The 18,251-nt window shown below is 42.3% G+C and overlaps 3 protein-coding genes across 4 annotated transcripts; all 3 read right to left on the reverse strand.

The window, feature by feature from the left end:
* Positions 1 to 1,483: 1,483 nt before the first annotated feature.
* Positions 1,484 to 3,451, reverse strand: LOC103642914 (uncharacterized). 2 transcript variants are annotated; one of them, XM_020546096.1, is made up of 3 exons: positions 2,674 to 3,451; positions 2,300 to 2,475; positions 1,484 to 2,150 (listed from the first exon to the last, which is right to left on the reverse strand). In XM_020546096.1, exons 1-3 carry the CDS (start codon positions 2,696 to 2,698, stop codon positions 1,698 to 1,700), a joined length of 654 nt encoding a protein of 217 aa, XP_020401685.1. In that variant the 5' UTR covers positions 2,699 to 3,451; the 3' UTR covers positions 1,484 to 1,697. The 2 variants fall into 2 exon arrangements, with proteins under 2 accessions (XP_020401685.1, XP_008664292.2); XM_008666070.2 differs by having other exon boundaries at positions 2,300 to 3,451.
* Positions 3,452 to 3,662: 211 nt separating this feature from the next.
* On the reverse strand, positions 3,663 to 5,787 carry LOC103642043 (probable nucleoredoxin 3). The gene is made up of 3 exons (XM_008665355.4): positions 5,118 to 5,787; positions 4,519 to 5,028; positions 3,663 to 4,381 (listed from the first exon to the last, which is right to left on the reverse strand). Exons 1-3 carry the CDS (start codon positions 5,511 to 5,513, stop codon positions 3,788 to 3,790), a joined length of 1,500 nt encoding a protein of 499 aa, XP_008663577.3. The 5' UTR covers positions 5,514 to 5,787; the 3' UTR covers positions 3,663 to 3,787.
* A 1,083-nt stretch (positions 5,788 to 6,870) lies between these two features.
* LOC100279233 (uncharacterized) lies at positions 6,871 to 10,229 on the reverse strand. Its single transcript, NM_001156339.2, has 3 exons — positions 10,005 to 10,229; positions 8,555 to 9,547; positions 6,871 to 7,551 (listed from the first exon to the last, which is right to left on the reverse strand). The coding sequence occupies exons 2-3, from the start codon at positions 9,460 to 9,462 to the stop codon at positions 7,212 to 7,214; spliced, it is 1,248 nt and encodes a 415-aa protein (NP_001149811.1). The 5' UTR covers positions 9,463 to 9,547; positions 10,005 to 10,229; the 3' UTR covers positions 6,871 to 7,211.
* Between the last annotated feature and the right edge of the window lie 8,022 nt (positions 10,230 to 18,251).

Genomic DNA, 18,251 nt, shown 5'->3' on the forward strand with positions numbered 1-18,251 from the left:
CCAACTCCCCTCCTTGCCTCCCCCGCGCTTCAGTCGCTCCATTCCCCATCGCTTTCGCCTGGTCAGGTATAGTCGCCACCTTTCTTTTCTTTCCCTTACCATTTTCTTTCATGCGCTCAAGAGCCAAACGGCTCGATCCATATTCCAGATCCAGGTGTGTTTTGACCCAGACCGCGCCTGCCTTTCAGTCCGCTCGGATTCTTCGCCGTCTTCGTCCCTACCGCGACAATGGATCGACAATGCAGTGGATCGACAATGGATGCAAACATAGGCATATCTGAAAATCCAGGTAGAAATTTGTGCCTTGTTGTGGTATGAATCGTGCAAATGTAACCTTTAATTTTGTACATTATTGGTTGAATTAATGGCAGGTCCCATGACTTATTCACCACCGCCTTGTTCTAGTTCATTACCGCTAGTTGCATTAGGTGCAAATAATGAAGATGAAAATGTACAAGACCAATCGAGGTTAGATTGGGAATCTATGGTACTATGTGATTTTTGGGAGGAGGAAGGGAGACGTGATGTTGCAAGTGAGATGGAGATGTATTGTAATCTAGGACTCAATGAGGGGGAAACGGGAAAGGAAAATGTAAGAGATGAAGCCGTCAAAGAGGGGGAAAAGGCACAGGAAAATACAAGTAATTTGGATCAATCGGAGCCTATTAATTTTGGAGACAATCATATAGACCGATCATTTGAAGACTACCTGCCAAATGAGAAGAGGGTTCAGTATGATAAAATGAATCCGTCAATGCAACCTGGTAGTTTGTTTCCTAACATGAAGGAATTTCGAATTGCTATGAGGCAATATGCAATAAAGCATGAGTTCGAGCTTGGAATCGATGTAACTTCAACTACCAGATATGTCGGATATTGTAAAGGTGGAGATTGCCCATGGAGGATTTATGCTCGAGAGGAAAAGAAAGGACTACCGACCATTGTGGTATGTTAATTCATACATTTTTATCAATGTGTATGTCTTGCATTTAGGTATTGTTTGTGTTCGAAATCCTAATTGTACAATTTCGCAGGTTGCTGTATTGCATGATTCGCATACTTGCACGTCTAGTGGAAGGAGGAAGACGACTACACCAAGTAGTGGATGGGTAGCTTTTCACGCTTTGCCACTACTTATGAAGAAACCCCATATGGGTGCTAAGGAATTGCAAGATACGCTTCAAGGAGTTCACAATGTGACTATTGGTTACGACACAGTTTGGAAGGGGAAGGAGAAGGCTTTAAAAGAGTTGTTTGGCAGTTGGGAGGAGAGTTTCAAGCTGCTATTCTCTTGGCGGGAGGCAATACTTGCTAATGAACCTGACAGCATTGTAGAGATTGATGTGGTTTTAGAGGATGAGAAATACTATTTCAACCGTTTTTTGTGCACTAGGGCCGTGCATATCAGGTTTTAGGGATGGTTGTAGAAAAACTGAACTGGTGCCCAGAAATCGGTGCCCAGTTCATTTGCAGATCAAACCAGTTTCAGATAACAAGCACAATCATAAAGTGAACAGAAAGTCTTACAAGCACATAGATAGTCTTACAATTCTGTTACATAAAACATCCACCTAACAGATTACAAGTTCATAAGTGGTTACTTGACATCACAAAAGGCTGCAGAAGAGGTTACATCAAGTAACCTCACACATCACAAAAGGATGCTTAACTGGTTAGTTGCTTCATCACAGTATGTCTTACTTCATCTCACGATCATACATTTGGTCATAGTCGTAGCCCCAAATACGACAATGCTCGCCCAAAGAGACAGCAACTTTATTCTCTTCCCACTGCAAGTCATCAAACACCATTTGCCACAACTCCGGATCTTCTGACTCGTATCCATCCATTGTGTCCTCAACATCAGAAGGGTTGGTGTTGTCTTCAACATCTGAAGGGGGATGATGAAGGTCCCAACCAGGACATTTATTCTCCAGATCTTCTTCACACACTATTGAAGTCTTCTCGAGGCTCTTGCAGATCTCCTTCAAATGCCCAGCTAGCTTTCCAACCTTACCACCTTCAACTTCTGGGATACTACAACACAGCCCGTTAATGGTACGTAACAGTGAAGATTGCCTCCTCATCTTTTGAATGGCATATTGTAGTGAGTTCTTCACGCTAACGTGATACTTAAAATCAACATGTTCCTGTACAAATAAAAACCAGACCCTATTCAACATGGAGTTATCTTAAAACTTAAAATCAACATGTTCCTGTACAAACCAGACCCTATTCCACAATCTGATTCCACATGCGGCAAAGGAAGAGAAAGTAAGGGAGAAAGAAAATCAGTCACCATGGAGTTATCTTGAACAAAGCTTTGATACTTGACAGCTTCGACAGCTAGTCCAACCTTATCGGCGACAATTGTCGCAGATTCAACCGCCGCTACAGCCTCCTTCTCAGCCACCACAGCCGCGCATCTTGCCTCCGCCGCAGCAACAGCGGCGGCACGAGCAGCATCAACGGCCTCTGCAACAGCGACGAGGGGAGCAGTTCCATCTCTCGTTCCATCCATGGTGCGCGGCACGAGCGGCGGCAAGTGTGCGGCGGCAAGTGTGCGGCGGCAAAGGTGCGTGGATAGGGTTTGGGCAAGAACTCGGTTTGGTTGGGTCTCACGTATATCCTGGTAACGGCAAACTGACGGCGTGAGTATAAGACAGTCGTTACCTGTTAATGGTGGACTCATGTCCATTTCAGAGGGAGGGCTATGCCCAGCTGTTTCATAAGGGAGAAACCCTCTCCTAGACCTCCATTTCGTCGAAGCCGCACCCACCGTGTTTTATAAAGTCAAATTTCTCGTCAGCCACCGAGCCTCGGCTCCTTTCCGGCCCTAACAATGGCGCTGTCGAGCTCGGCTGGGGAGGAGAACTGTGGCGGCGTTGAGGCGCTTTGCTTCGGCGGCATGGATGCGCTCTGCTTCCGCGACAAGGAGCACCACACGAACAAGAGAAATCCTATTTTCCCACGCGGCTGGTGAAGGCAGTTGTAAAACATATCTATTAATATGCTTCAAAAAATAATTTCCAACATATGAACAACTACAAACTGTAAAAAATATGGTTTTAAAAATTTATATTAATATGGTAGAAAAAATGTAGAGAATGAGATATATAGAACTGGATTTAGAGGACTTTGTTAGAGATGAAAAAAATTAGAGAATATAATCTTTTAAAGAGTATGGTAAAAAAGTAGAGAGTATTTTTTTAAAGAATCGAATTTAGGAGATATTGCTGGAGACAGACTTACCTTATAAAGAAGTAAGAAGTAGGACAAGACCATCAATCTCTTTGAGTTTCTATGTTATCCTCATCGTCGAGGACGAAAAAGTGAAGGCGAATTACTTTCATGTGGTCTTGACTGACCATTCCCGATCTTGGCTTACGAATCTTTTCCAGATCGTATCCAATTTCGAGAGCACCTATTTCCTGCGTATCTAACAACAGCCTTGGGACCAGATACTGCTGGCCAGCTTAACAATACATGGAAACAGTTTGGTCGGACAGAGCCTATTTTCTTTCTTCCTTTGTGCTTCGATTCCTGTCGCGTCAAATATTTTCCAGTATATTATTGGTGCAAGAAACTTAATAATATAGCTTAATTTCTTTGTTGGCACATTTTTTAGCTTCAACACATCCTTTTACCAGGTAGATATGGCATTCAAGGAACTAAGAGTCTTTGCCCATTACTCTCACTGAGTCCTATAGAGTTTAGAGTACAATATAAACATTTTTCCAGTCCACTTTGATGCTAGAACTTCACACTTTTAAGTATATACATATTTTTAAATGTTGTCTACTTTATTATCTCCTACACAAGAGGGATGAAGATCAAAGTTGCACTGCTTACAAGAGAACACCCAATACCTCCCCTTCTGTTGGCATTCATCACAAACATAGGCCTTAGCCATGTCCAACTCAAGCATGTGTCTGTGCCTTGGATCATTCACTCGGCGAGGCAGCTTGTCTCCTTCCCTTTTGAGCGCTTCACCCACTTCAGAAACTCTAGATTCCGTGAACGGGAATGCTGCTGCACCGTAGGTTGATATCGCTGTCCTGCCATCTGTTTTTAGAACTTTACCGTCCAGACCAAGTATCAGGAGTCCTGGGATACCCTTGACAGCGAAGATTCTTGTAAGCTTTTTCCTTGCAGCGTCAGAATAAGGGATGGCAAGCCATGGCATTGAACTCATGCTTGCTTGGAATTCCCCCTTGCTGCGGTCTATCGAAACGAAGATTACCTCGAAGCTTCCCGGTCTCAAGATTTTCAGCTCGTTATACACCTCCTTGAGCTGTTTGGTGAAGACATGGCAAGGTGGGCACCAGTGTGCTCCAAAGTACAGGCCGACTGTCTTGCCATCAAGGTCAGCTATAGGAATCTGAAAAGAGAAAAACATTGTCAAAGGATAAGTTTTTTTGTTCAGCTATAGAAAAACAGCAAGGTCAGCTAGCTATAGGAATCAGCAAGGTCAGCAGTGGTTAATGAGAAATTTCACGAGTTTTTTTGTTCATTCACCTTTATGTCATCTGCACTGATGACATAGTCTCTCTCCTCGCAGCCAAGAAGCTCCTGAAGCCGGCCTCCTTCTCTCCTGGCATCGTCCATGCTCTCCAGCTCCCTTCTCCTCTGCGCACTGAACGGGTACGCATCTACTCCATACTCGCCAACCAGCCTCACCGCGTCCTCTCCAGATCCCAGCCCGCTGGACGGCGTCGCTGACGCTGACAGAGGGATCAGTGCAGGGATACGCTCGACGGCGAAGCGCGCGCACAGCTTCTGCCGTAGTAGGCCAGCAGCGTCGAACGGTACCGCGAGCCACGGCATGCCCTGGAAGTGGTCCCGGAAGCTGGCCTCGTCGCGGTCCAGCGACACGAAGATTATCTCGACGCTCTTGCCGGCGCTCCGGAGCGCCGTGTAGGCCTGGAGTAGAGTCGGGGTGAAGCTCCTGCATGGCCTGCACCAGTGAGCCGAGAAGAAGAGGCAGAGGCAGGCCGTCCTGTCTTCGATGGATGACAGAGGTACTTCCTGTTATTTTTTTCCACAAACAATAAATCATTTCCTTATGAGAAGTAGCAAAGCAGAAACAAACACACACACACTATGATTCCTCTCACCTTTCCTTCGTTCGAGAGAAGAAACTGAACGCCAGCCAACTGCGACATGTTGCCCTCTTTCTCCACCTCTTCCCCTCCTTCCATCTCTCGTCTCCCGTATAGACGTGTGGCGCTGACGATGGAACAAGAAAACCTGTCGATGTTCTGCGGTTTCGTCGTAAACATCGATGTGCTTCGGGTTTTAAGGATTGCCATTGCTACGGTAGGATAGGGATAGGCGGATAGCATCTTTGGCATTGGCATGTTGTGTGTGCGATTGGTGGAGTAATATTCTAGCATTATGCTTCCCAACATCCCAGCGGACGGAGGGAGAGAGCCGTGGTGGAAACAGAGATAGGTTAGCTCTGGATATATGTAATTAATAAAGGATGAAGATGGACAGGCATGAGAACACATGCAGCGCAGAATTTGTGCTCATCCTCCTGTAATCAGCATGGATGATGCGGACAGCTTCCTCTGTTCCTGCCTACGTGCAGCGACGTCCGTCGCGTGATCTTTTCTCGGCCCCGGAGAGGCAACGCCCGTCTTGTTCTAGAATCTAGTGGTGCATGTTCCTGGAATTTTTGGGCAAGGAAACATACCCTTTGACTTCTAGAATGGTATGTGGTCATTTGATTGCATTTTAGCGTGTTCTTATCCACTGATATATCGGTGTTTATGGTCTAAAGATGGTTCTATAACTAGATCGATTTTTAGTTATATTTTTTCACTGCACTTTCCATGCCAGTTATGTTGTTTTCGAACTGACGGCATGCGTTCTTTTAGCAACGAGAGAAAGCTGTGCTAGATGACAGGCAGCAATTACTGGGACGTCAAGCGCCCGTCTCGCGCTAGCCTGGATCGTTGGGAACGTAGCTCTTCTGCGTTTCTGCTAGTACAGGCCGGCGAGCAAAAAAAGCTCTATACTGCATGCGCGGGTGCAAGCAGTCGTCATACACTACAGCCATCCAAACACGAGCTCAGCGTGGTCAACGTGACGTCGTGGACCTGGACGCCACCAGCCAATCAACCAATCATGCGAATTGTGACTGGAATCTCGGACACCTTTGTTACAGAGAGGCTGTCCAACTGGAAGAAACCAATAAGGACTTGTTCGGTTATTCCCAATACACATGGATTGGATGAGATTGAAAAAAATTGAGAAGAAGTTTGACTTGTTTGGGATTCAAACCCATCTAATCCCACTCAATCCACATGGATTGAGAGCTAACCGAATAAGCCCTAACAAAGAAAACAAACCAATGATTGAAGACGGTGCAGCTGCCGATAACGTTCCTGCTCCTCCTGTTAAGATGGAAGAAGCCATACTGAAAAACAGCGGGACCTCTTCAAGGAAAGCGGGCGATTGCTCGCTCTCCGTTCATGACTAATCCAGAGCAGCAGCTGGGTCCATTTCTGATGGTATTTCAGGGAGGAGCGAATGATGGTTATGCAAATATTTGCAGCATCTGCTTCTTTTGTACAGCATGGTAGCTAGAGGATAGGCTTTGTTTCACCTTCAGTTAGGCAGGCTAGTTACAGAGTTTTGAAAGTTGTCACCGTTTTCCTCCACTTTCACTGATTTCTTCTTTAACTCTCCCACCCCTGAAAAATTGTGCTCAGTGTTTTAGCCAATTAGCCAGGAAAAAAAGGAAATACTATTTCTCTATTAGTCCTGATCAAATTCTACATATTAGCTAAGACGGCCACCATCAGAACTCTCTTCATTGGAACAAATGGTTGCAAGGAAATTATACATGCTATATACTCAGAAGCAACAAAACAAAGTGTTTGCATAATCCAGTAGGAGGGTTATAACATGAACAAAGCAGCAGGGCCACAACGACATTACAAGAATAGGAAGCCTGCATGATGTTTCGTCAGGGCATAGGCTAGCCCTAAAACATCTCAAGAGTCTGAAACCGCGAACTAGGTATATTTCTAATGGCAGGAATATTTCAAAGACAATATGCTTACACCTGAGTATACACACACACGGCCATACACTCAGCCACTCAGGTGTGCTTTCTACTTCAGCTGAGCGAAGTCTGGACACAAGATAAATTTACTCAATTATGCTTGCATGGAGTTCTTTTCGACTCTCTTCTGTTTGATTCAGTCGGTGGTCATCGGTTGGGAGATGCAACACCGAAATCGGGCCTTGCGGACAGTGCTCAGGATCTCCACCTCAGCATGCTCCAGCATCCTCACAACTTCAGTGAACGGCGGACGGACATCAGGATTTGGATCCCAGCACCTGGTCATGATCTCACCGAGGGTGGGCAGGCAGTCCTGGGGTATAGCTGGGCGGACACCCTTGTTCACCACAGCAAAAGCAGCTTGCACTGCTGTCATGTTAGCAAAAGGGAGCATGCCAGTTATGAGCTCCCACAGCACAATGCCAAAGCTGTAGACATCAACTTTCTGGTCATATGGCCTATGCTGAATCATCTCTCTGCAAGATTAAAAAACAATATGTAAACATCTTCAATCCTCCTTTTATAACCTTTGTCAAATGTGTATGTATGAATGACTCAGATTCAAACAAGAAAAAACGTACGGCCAATGAGCAGCAGGGTATACCCTAGACAGTCCACTAAAAGCATCATAATCAACCATCGCAAAAGTAAATTAAAGAAAGACATAAGTTACTATTCCCCCCCATTCCAAAATGTAGGCCGCTTTAGTTTTATCCTAAGTCAAACTTATCTAATTTTGATCGAGTTCATAGAAAAATGCATCAACGCCTATGGCATCGATTGGTTTCATTAAATCCACCATGAAATGTCTTTGAAGTACATTGATTTGGTATTGTGGACCCGATGTTAATATATTTTTCTATGAACTTAGTCAAAGTTAGGGAAGTTTGACTTAAAACAAAACTAACATACAAAACCTACAGTTTCGAATGAAGTACTATGCAACAACTGTTTTAAAATACTGGTGCGGAAACTACTAATTATTTTAATTAACACTGGTGCCAAAAACAACTATTTCTATACAGTAGGTGGTGTTTTAAGAGCAATTCTTTTCTTTTCAGTAATCACTAATTATTTGTGCTTGAAAAAAGAGGAATATGTGATATAGTTTTCAGTTTATGTCTTAACACATCTGGAGATAACAATATAATAAACCCACATCTACACTGGGACCAAAGCCTCTGTTAAATATTTGAAGAAAAAACAACAATTTACATTATTTCTGTTCTAAAGCAGCTCAACAGGTAAATAATGCCAAAACAAAGTATCAAAGCTACGAACAAAAATAATTCCTGGATAGCATCATTCGAGCAACCTGCAAACACCTTAAAATCATTGAAGTCCACTATAAAAAAACATGTGGAATTACATGACACATACTTTCATACTAATATGAGATGTGACTTATAATTTTAATTAATATCGTGTGGCTAACAAGATCTGTAAGCAGAACTAATGATGTCAGAGTGTTCAACTTACGGTGCCATCCAACGGTAGGTTCCCGTTTCAGGTGTCATCCCCTCAGTTTTTACTTCAATGCGAGCTACTCCAAAGTCAGCTATCTTGATAGATTTATCACCAGATATCAAGAGGTTATCTGACTTAAGATCCCTATGGATGAACCCAAGACCATGAACATAGGCCATCCCCCTTGCAACATCCAATGCTTGCTTAACCGCCAGTTTTAGTGGAACCGACCTATTCTGCCTCTTCGCTAGAAACTGTCTAACTGATCCACCCTTGGCATACTCCGTCACAATGCACCAAACCACTGGCTTCCTGCATGCTCCAATAAATTTAACAATATTCTGGTGCCTCAAGGTTGCAAGCATCATAACTTCTTGAACAAACTGCTGCTCCATTAACCCAGCTCTCTCTGGATCAGCCTCTGGCCTCTCCAAAAGCTTAATGGCAACATCTTCCCCATTGTAGGTACCCCTGTAGAGCTTTCCAAAGGCGCCCTGTGCAAAGGGCATTCCCATGTGGAGCTTGGCTAAATCAATTGTCCACTCCTCATAATCTTTGAGTGTCTCAGTCGGGTACCTTGGGTCCATCAACGCCTGTGCTAGCGCATCATCGCTCAAGGCATGAGACACCCGTCCATGACGGAAAATACTGTGCCCACCGACGGAGTAATTGCCAACAACAGGTCCCTTGAGGCCAGGATGATTGAGCATCCTAGTATGGGAGCTGCAGGACCCTACACTGCTATTGTCCACAGACATTGCAATGGAGCCGCCATGCGTGCTGGTCTGCATGCTGTTAAGGCTATCTATCGACATGTTTGAGCCCTCACCGAGTTTCCGGTAGTATGCCATGTCGCAAAAATTCCCACCATTGTCATGACCACCAATCAGGCCAGCGAAATTGGGGCCTTCCACCATCATGCAACAACCAAATGTCCTCCTTTTTTCTGCAATTCAGCTGTCACCCTGTTATATTCCCTACACCGCTCGGAGGTAAAGACACAACCTGCACAGCAAGAGTACATGAGAATTAACAGCTAGATTCTAGGTATTGCAAGCAGCTGTAAGTGTAAGTATGTAACCAGGGTCCAAAAGCTACAGGCATTTTAGAGTTGAAAATTCAAGAAACGCTTGGAACAGCTGCAGACACCGAAGTTGCATCAAACCGGTCTGGGATGGTAACTGACGAATTTGAGCAAGAGCGCAGGCAGTAAGCATCCCAAACCCACTAGAAAACCATGCAAGCCATCACTTAAGCTGCGGGCTTTGCAACAAATCATCAAGCCCCGCCCAACGAAACAAACGCGAAACGATGCAAAACCAGCCCATATTTCCTCGCCTGAGCAACCTAGAAAGCAAATCAGATACAAGGAAGCAACCAAACACCTCCCCAGTACCAAATCCCAAGCTCAAACCACCTCCAGAAACTAAATCAGGCTCAGACGCGGTCCACGAAATCGCACCTCGCGAAGTCCACGGTTTCCGGCGATTCGGGGGTCGATCGGGACGAGGCGGCGGCGGCGGCGGCGCGGGCGGAGTCGGCCGCTCGGGACGGAGTCAGAGCGGGGAGACGGGTGCGATGACAAGAGAGTAGAGACCAGCAGAGGAAAGGGGAGGAGAGAGAGGGAACGCCTCAGGAAGGGGAGGGAGGACCGGACGAGAGAGAGGGAGACGAGACGAGACGAGACGAGACGCGTGGAGTCGCCTCTCGCTTTTTCTCTCTCTTGGTAAGTGCGGGGGTTAGCACGGCCGGTGGGCTGGTTGATTGCTCGCGGCACGGCTGGTTTGGATATTATCCTACTCTAACCGAGGGCGTTTCTGTAAACTTTTAAACGTTTAGCCCAGGGGCTCATCTGTGAATACCGTACCACCTGGAGGATGCACCCGCGAGAATGCTCCGGTAACAGCACAAGCCCACGTGACGTGACACGACTGGAGGCCGTTGGTGTCGGTAATCAAAGCGGGAGCGCGCCGCGCACACGGCACAGCAGCATGCTCCATTAATTTTTGGCAGCAGGCCAGGCCCCGCTAATGATAAACCCCCCCAGGGACTTTTCGTTAACAAGGTGCCAAATCCGTGTCGTGGACGCACCACGCCGCACGTTTCTTGGCGCAGTCGGCAGGAAGACGCCACTGCTGGCTGGTTGGTTTGGGCCGAGATCCTGGCACAGGTACCATTAGCGTCCGTCATGAATCAGGATCGTCAAGTGGCCGAGGCCCATCTATGCTCTGCTTGGCGTATCGTCAAGTGGCCCGTCGTCGTTATGGGCCAGTCTTCTAGCCCCGGAAGCCGTTGGGCTAGATGTTCTTTCTTACTGTGATCAACTTCATTTTTGAACGGTAACCTTAATTGGGTTTGGATGGACACAGCAACAATTCAAAATGCGAACTCGCGTAATGTTAAAAAAACACTTAAACTTGGCGCAACTATAGTTCATTGATATATGTACTCATACCAAAAGTTTGAGTTTTGCAAAATTTATACGAAAATGACAAAAAAAAAATGTGTGCATGTGTGTACTATAAGCCAAACCCAGAAATTTTGTCTTGTAGTGCACATATGATTGACATTTTCATTCCACTGTCTCAAAAACGATTTTGTATCTGAAGCTTTTCGTGTGGGTACATACATGGATGAACTACAAATATGCTAAGTTTCAAAAAAAATGCGTGGAACACAAGTTCATATTTTAATCTAGTTCATATATTTCTATCAAAGAATGTGGTTTGAATGACTACACTACCCGACTAGTTATGTTAGGCTCGCTAATACACCGGAATTATTAATCTTTTGATATGCACTTTACCTTTCTCGGCCTTTCTGGCAAGACAAATGTTACTAAACATGTCGCTTGCTAATTAAGCATATAGATTGGGTGGTTGTATCATCGCCTGCACGACTTATTTCTTGCCAAGGTGACCAGTCACGGGCTAGCTTGTTGAATGCTTGGTCATGCCTAAATCACTATCCACGTACACGGACAGCACACAGCAGTCGTTTTGGCAGCTAGCGTCCAGCTGGGAGTAGAGCACAACCACATAACGGATTAGAGCTTAATTGTTACTACTGTAGAAAATGTTGTTAGTGTCGGTTGCAACTTGCAAAGCCAGGTATGGTACCGGATCTTTAAGCGGTACTAGACAATTAAGACTAAGCACGTCAATCTTTAGTCTTGATTGTATAATCCAGCACTAAATGGCCTTTAATGTTGGTCCTTGTCTCGAACCAATACTATAAGAGATTGGTGTGCACACCCCCGAGAATCTTTTAGCACCGGTTATAGGCACCAATCGATATTAAAGTGTTCAATGATAACTATTTCATTAGCTAGACCAAATTAGTGAAGACTGTCTTAGGTGGCTCGTGTAAACTAGGGAGACGCGATACTGTAGATACAATGGCGAAGCTAGAGCAAAATTAAGGGTATGTTTGGTTGGACTGTGGCGGTGAAAAAAATTGTTGTGGGTTGTGAGCTATGAAAAAAGCTGTTGTAGAATGTGAGCTGATAAAAAGTTAAAAACAGTTTGGTGGAAACCACTAAAAGCCATTAAAAGTTCTTCGATATATGTTTTCACGGTTCTATCTGAAAGCCACTAAAAGCAGGTCTATGAGTGCTTTCAATTTTACACTGCGATAAAGTCGGCTTTTAGAAAAAGTTGCTTTCTAGATCCAACCATTTGGTTTGGCTTTTGGCTTTTATGGGGCAAAAAGCAAAGCCAAAAGGCAAACCAAACACACCCGGAGGATAGTGCATTTAGCTTTGTGGATGCATAAGAACTTTTTCTAAGGTGCATATATGATGGAGTTTTAACCAAATTTATAGAATCTATATTTTTTTTAGAAGTTGCATTTGCACCTCGTACACATAACCTAGCTTCGTCCCTGTGTAGATGACAATATTTGACATGTTTGCACAGAAGAATTTTAAAATATGGAATGAAAAAAGGAGCTACCGGAGACAACCTAATAACCGGTAATATGGCTATGAACTATAGTTCCTAATGAATCCAAACAACCACGATTCGGATTCTATAATCCATAACCGTACCATTTTTATATACCCATATCTCGTACGAATAATAAGCCCTAAAGTATTTTCCTAAGGTGTCGTTCGGTTGTTTGGGATTGGTGGGTCGGAACGATTCCTAACCGGATTGTTTCTCTAATTTATATAAACTTTGATTAGCTGCAACGATTCCGGGTACAATTCGACACAAACGAATAAGGCTTAAATCTGTTTTAATTTCCAAAACAACGTTATAACATGATAGAGTTAGGTTTCGGTGTTCCTAACAAACAAACCTAGTTGTCCACGCTTGCTACACTAATAGAAAAAAGAAAGCCTACAGTGGAGTTTAATTTTTACAGACGATTTTAGTTATCAAACGTCAGTACTATTTCTAATGGCAGTTTTTTTTAAAAAAATGTCACTAGAAATCATATTTATAGTGGCGGTTCCTTAATAAAAACGACACTAAAAATCATATTTCTACTGATTCATCGTACTGACGGTTGTAAAAACGCTAGTGTAAATATGTTTAAAACCGTAGTATAGAGCTTCTGTATACTAGTACTATCCACGCTTTATTTCTCCATATAAACATTTTAATGGTTTTGTTTTATTAGATAAAATAATAGACTTTTACCAGCAGCGTCAAATTGTGACCTAACTATATATCCATTTGGCTTATTGTAGTTTTCGACTCGACACGTATTCTTGCACTTCTGGCTAATTTTTTTTATTTTAGCGTAGTGTAGGCAGCGACAACGAGTTAGTGAATGTTTATGTTCACGGGGTGACACCTGCATATAAAAATGGCAATAGGGACGGCCCAATCCCCGATTTCCCACCGAAGGGGATGGGAATGTAAAAGTTTTTACCTACGTGGATATAAACGGGAAAAGAAAAAATTTTTCCTCTAAGATCTAGTTTGGAAACTACATTTTTTAAGGGATTTCTATTTTCAAAGGGAAAATAAACTAATTTTCTTTGAGAAAATGAAAATCCCATGGAAAATTGGGTTTCCCAAACTATCCCTAACGGATAAACAGGGATAGGAAAACATTTCTTATCTTCGTTTTCCGCGGAGACCCGATAAAGTTGCAAGTCACTATATTTTGGTGTACAAGTTAATAATAAAAATAAATAATTATTTTATCAAAAGATCACTCATTGTACAATTTTGTTCGTTTTAATGTACACATTATGATTTTTTATATCTGACAATATGTATAAGTGATAATGTTTTACATTAATAATAAATGATGTATGTTCTAATTATAATTTAAGCCAGGATGGTGATCTCGTCAGGGATTTATCGCCGCGATGAATGGGGATGGGGAAAATGTACGGATCTCCACACGGATTTTTTTGTCGCTGGGCAGAGATGGGGAGCTATTCCCCGATGGGGAATTCTTCATTGCCATCCCTACCTACACATGTAAACTTTTGTGGTAGTATGTATATGCTAAGAAACATGGTACCTCTAAATTAGACTTGAATTTTAAATTTAAAATAGAAAGCAGAAATTAGAAAAAACAGTAGTGGTAGAGCGTAGAAGCCCTTGCACAATTATAAATGTGTTCTTGTTATAAGTTTCTTGACTATGTTGTAAAATTTGTATTTACTTAGTGCACAAGTTGTGACCTATCCAAGTGATGGATTTCTGCCTTCTGAGATCACAAGTCTTTATCTTTATGTAAGCATTATAACCCAGAAACAAGAATGACTGGTTCTGTCGCCTATAATTTAAAATAAAATATGAACTAATATAATGTATCCATGTATGTTTGGTTGGATTATCTTATTTGTTTGTTTGCATCCTTTTGGTAGAGTCGATAAAAATTAGAATTTCATATTAAGATCTTTAAGAAAACCCTCCTTCCAACTTGTGTATAACACACACAAAAATAATTTAAAATTTAAATAAAATATATTCTAAGATTTATTTAAATTAGAGGTCAAATAAGATTAGTATAAATTAACAACAATAATATTAGAATAAAAGAGATAAGTTAGAGTTCCAAACAGATATGATAGGATTCTAACAGATAAGTAACAGATTAGTTCTCTCATGTAACAGCTCACCTATATATATATATATATATATAAATATGTGTTATCCTAACATCTTAAGCCATCAACCATACACTCATCTCCTTTATAGCCTCGCAGCAGCGTCGTCGCCATCCAAGCTACAACAGCTCGCCGCCAGCTAAGCTCACAGCCATAAGACGTCATGCCTTCATTATCCTGAACCCTAACGGTTGAGTGACGTGTCGGCCGTTAGAACTTTGTCTTCTTGCGGCACCGGACAGTCCGGTGCCCCTCTGACTTCGCTGCTCTGACTTCTGCACGACACAGTTGCTCACTGTAGCTCCTGTTAGAGTCGACCGTTGCGCGAGTTAGTCGTTACTCCGCTGGCACACCGAACAGTCCGACGAATTATAGCGGAGCGGGCCTGCGTTTTCCCGAGAGTGGCTGCTTCGGAGTTGTACGTGCATGGTGCACCGGACACTGTCTGGTGGCACACCGGACAGTCCGGTGCGCCAGTCCACAGCACACTCATGTTCTTTGCTCCATTTCAATTTAGTCCATAACTTGAATCTTTTATTGGTTTGTGTTGAACCTTATGCACCTGTAATACATGAGTTCTAGAGCAAACTAATTAGTCCATATGTTTGTGTTGGACATTCAACCACTAAAATTAATTGTAGAAAAAGGTTAACCCTATTTCCCTTTCATATACTCATATCTAAATTTTGAAAAGATATAAAATATCAAATTCTGAGCTGAACAACCTAATTCATATAATAAATTCCAATTCCTCTAGGGGGGCCGTTTTGATCACTTCCCTTCTTGGAAAGAATTAGAATCTACTTAATAAAATAGACTATTTGGTTTAGAATTTAATATTCCATCACTTTTTAAAGTTTAGATACAGTCTATCTCAAATTTATAGGATGAGAGATGCAAATTGATTTTCGCGTATCACTAGTCTATGTTTTTAACCTACAACTTATAATACGCTCTTCAGCTTGCTTCTAATTTAGAGTAGAAATGTAACACCTAAATATTTCTCATATGATATACAACCATTTTAGCTTAACCGATGTATATGCCTAAATTATAAATATTAGAATGGAATTCAATTCTAAAAATCCAAACGTGGTCTAAGATAAAACAATCCAAATAGGCCATCATCCTCAGCAACAAGCCGAGACTCAGGAATTACATTCGGATTGGAGTAATGGACTCTATCAGTGGGATCATGGCACATCGAAACCAGCTCGGCCAAGCTGACATATTTTCTTCCTTTTGGCCAAGATGACATGATTATGAAAAGATTCTACGAAGTGTGATCAATAGTGTTCGAATTAGGAGCGAGGCCACTTCATTTGAAACCGAAGGCGCCACTGTGTGTAAGTGGCCAACATGTGGGTACCCGTTAAGCACTGCAGTCCGGCTGGACCATCGATCGAGGTTGTCCGTTGTTGGTGCACCTAACGTGTAAGCGTGCGGCAATATGGCCCTGTTTGGATCCGCTTTTTGCGGATTCTGGCGATCAAAAGCTGCTTATCTCAACCAAACGCTCGGATTCTCGTGCTACTTCTGAGACAAGCGCTTCTTGTGGACGCTGACCGCGGAAGCAGGTAACCAGCCGCGTCTCAGGGAATCTGACTGCTCATCTCCTGTTTGCCATGCGTGCCCATCGTATACCCGAGTCATATGTTTATTTATTCATATTCATAATTTCTTTGTTTTGTTTTGTAAACATCATTAGCGTGATAATTGACATATAGTAGAGGATCATTGATAATTACGAGGTTGCATGCATCATTATTTGTGAAATTACGTAATAATGTGTTGCTTGTGTGTATTTATCTGTTTCCTTTTTAATCAGAATCTACAATCTCATAATCTGCGTATCCAAACACCTAGATTCTATCCATCAGCTTCTCCCCACAGCCAGCTTTTCCTTACAGCCAGCTTTTCAGAAAAGCTTCTAAAAAAAGCCGAACCAAACAGGCTCTATATTTGCTTGTGGGCGCGCAACGCACCAAGGATTGAAGAACTGACTGACAGTGAGATCGGCGAGCGAGCGAGGCTTCCCCTACACTATATACTAGTGCTATATCATGTAAATTATGTGACTATATATGGCATGTTCTTTCCTGATCTATGATTTTCTGTCATAATAAAAAAAAGAGATACGGACTTTTTTTTGGAGTGGGGAAGCCTATATATGTTATTCGCCATTTCATAGGTGATGTGACGATCATCCATACTAAAATGACTTAATAATTAAAAAATGACAAGTCATTCTATGGTGGATAATCATCATCTATAGTGACAAATATCGCTACCCTAGCTCGGGATGGGACATTGTCATCATGTCCAAGCTAGCCGTCGGGATGGGATGTTGTCATCAGGGTCTCAGTCGTCAATTAAGGCTCTCTTTGTTTCGATCCTGAATATATAAGTTAGACTAGTTATGTACCCGTGTGTTGCCACGTGAGTTAAAAATTAGTATGAAATATAGATACAGAACGATAAATATCATTATGATATGCAAAAAATATCACTGTAATACTAATATTATATTGGTAATATAAATATGTAATATTATTATAAATACGTCGACTCGAATATAATGAACTGAATATAATAGGAAACAAACCTGGTAACTCAAGACCAATTCTGGAGTAAACGGGCAAATAGCCTAACAAAACTATGATATACAAAGTCAAATAACAACAGGAAACAAACACATTGGACCCCATTATATCTGGCTAGCAGTGACACAATAATCTGTGACGCAGAAACCAACTCGGTAGCAAAGATGATATGAGTTTTCAGGTACCAGATATGTTTTCACTTTCCACCAAACGAAGTGAATTAGGGTAGAAGGATAGAAAGAGAAAATTTCACTTTAGACTCACAAATAAGCTGAAATATGCTATCTAATACTAGCTTATTTTTAGTTTATTTATTATCCCAAAGTGATATTTTACTCTCCTATACTTCTACTATAATCTAACTTAAATAATCTAGAAGAGAACAAACACACTCTAAGACTGTCTCCAGTAGAGCGTGGAAAATATGGAAAGAGGAAGTGTAGATCACACTGTTTATAGAGAAAAGTTTGAAATAAAGAATGAGATAGAAAATTTGTTGGACCGGGCCGTTCTTGGAGGGGGGGGGGGGGGGCAAGGGGCGCGGTCGCCCAAGCCTCCGGTTGCTTTGGCCCCCACTTTCAGTAGGCTAGATTAATAGTGTATTACTATATATTTGGTATTTAGTTGTAACTTTCATATGATTTTTCTGATAAAAAACCGGCTTTGTATGCTTGGCTCACGCAACGTACATAGTGATTCACTCATGTTGTCTAGCGGCTGCCGTGTAGCCCCATTAACAAATCGCTTAAAACGAGCTTGCGACGCACGACTGTGCCTGTGACTGTTGCATCAAAAAAAAAAGATTCTTTTTAAATAGATTGGATACTTTATATATCGAGAAGATATTAGTGCATAAAATTAGTATTGATGTCATCATAATGATTTCGCATCAAGACATGTCAGAAGAAAATTTTAAGGTGACCATATATTATGTATTTTTTACTTGAGATGAATATTTTAATACATGTTTGAGTATTATTAGTAACATATATTATATATATTATAAATATAAGGGCCTCTATTTTAAGTC

The sequence above is a fragment of the Zea mays genome, chromosome 10 (genome assembly GCF_902167145.1).
Source record: "Zea mays cultivar B73 chromosome 10, Zm-B73-REFERENCE-NAM-5.0, whole genome shotgun sequence".
Lineage (NCBI taxonomy): Eukaryota > Viridiplantae > Streptophyta > Magnoliopsida > Poales > Poaceae > Zea > Zea mays.

Excerpts from the sequence above, each read along its gene's own strand:
- LOC103642914 (XM_008666070.2), bottom strand. The coding sequence starts at position 2,698 with ATGGACATGAGTCCACCATTAACAGGTAACGACTGTCTTATACTCACG. Across the intron at positions 2,151-2,299 it reads TTGTTCAAGATAACTCCATG|GAACATGTTGATTTTAAGTA; the intron begins GTGACTGATTTT and ends TTATTTGTACAG.
- LOC103642043 (XM_008665355.4), bottom strand. The coding sequence starts at position 5,513 with ATGTGTTCTCATGCCTGTCCATCTTCATCCTTTATTAATTACATATAT. Across the intron at positions 5,029-5,117 it reads TTCTCTCGAACGAAGGAAAG|GAAGTACCTCTGTCATCCAT; the intron begins GTGAGAGGAATC and ends AAAAAATAACAG. Across the intron at positions 4,382-4,518 it reads TCAGTGCAGATGACATAAAG|ATTCCTATAGCTGACCTTGA; the intron begins GTGAATGAACAA and ends TTCTCTTTTCAG.
- LOC100279233 (NM_001156339.2), bottom strand. The coding sequence starts at position 9,462 with ATGATGGTGGAAGGCCCCAATTTCGCTGGCCTGATTGGTGGTCATGAC. Across the intron at positions 7,552-8,554 it reads ACCTACCGTTGGATGGCACC|AGAGATGATTCAGCATAGGC; the intron begins GTAAGTTGAACA and ends TTAATCTTGCAG.